General features: G+C 47.6%; 1 protein-coding gene across 1 annotated transcript; it reads left to right on the plus strand.

The window, feature by feature from the left end:
• Positions 1-152: 152 nt before the first annotated feature.
• Positions 153-755, plus strand: LOTGIDRAFT_144476 (hypothetical protein; the record flags this gene model as incomplete). The annotated part of the gene is made up of 1 exon (XM_009055225.1): positions 153-755. A coding segment is annotated over one exon (603 nt), but the record flags the coding sequence as incomplete, so codon positions are not given.
• Between the last annotated feature and the right edge of the window lie 28 nt (positions 756-783).

Here is a 783-nt window from a genome sequence, read left to right on the forward strand (position 1 = left end):
TCCCAGTCAACAGCAAGCCTGTTGAACATTCCCCAGTCAACAGCAGACCTATTGAACATTCCCCAGTCAACAGCAATCCTATTGAACATTCCCCAGTCAACAGCAAACCTATTGAACATTCCCCAGTCAACAGCAAACCTATTGAACATTCCCCAGTCAACAGCAAGCCTATTGAACATTCCCCAGTCCACAGCAAGCCTATTGAACATTCCCCAGTCCACAGCAAGCCTATTGAACATTCCCCAGTCCACAGCAAGCCTATTGAACATTCCCCAGTCAACAGCAAGCCTGTTGAACATTCCCCAGTCAACAGCAAGCCTATTGAACATTCCCCAGTCCACAGCAAGCCTATTGAACATTCCCCAGTCCACAGCAATCCTATTGAACATTTCCTAGCCAACAGCAAGCCTATTGAACATTCCCCAGTCCACAGCAAGCCTATTGAACATTCCCCAGTCCACAGCAAGCCTATTGAACATTCCCCAGTCAACAGCAAGCCTGTTGAACATTCCCCAGTCAACAGCAAGCCTATTGAACATTCCCCAGTCCACAGCAAGCCTATTGAACATTCCCCAGTCCACAGCAATCCTATTGAACATTCCCCAGTCAACAGCAAGCCTATTGAACATTCCCCAGTCAACAGCAAGCCTATTGAACATTCCCCAGTCCACAGCAAGCCTATTGAACATTCCCCAGTCAACAGCAAGCCTATTGAACATTCCCCAGTCCACAGCAAGCCTATTGAACATTCCCCAGTCAAAAGCAAGCCTATTGAACATTCCC

Source organism: Lottia gigantea, assembly GCF_000327385.1.
Source record: "Lottia gigantea unplaced genomic scaffold LOTGIsca_239, whole genome shotgun sequence".
NCBI classification, from domain to species: domain Eukaryota; kingdom Metazoa; phylum Mollusca; class Gastropoda; family Lottiidae; genus Lottia; species Lottia gigantea.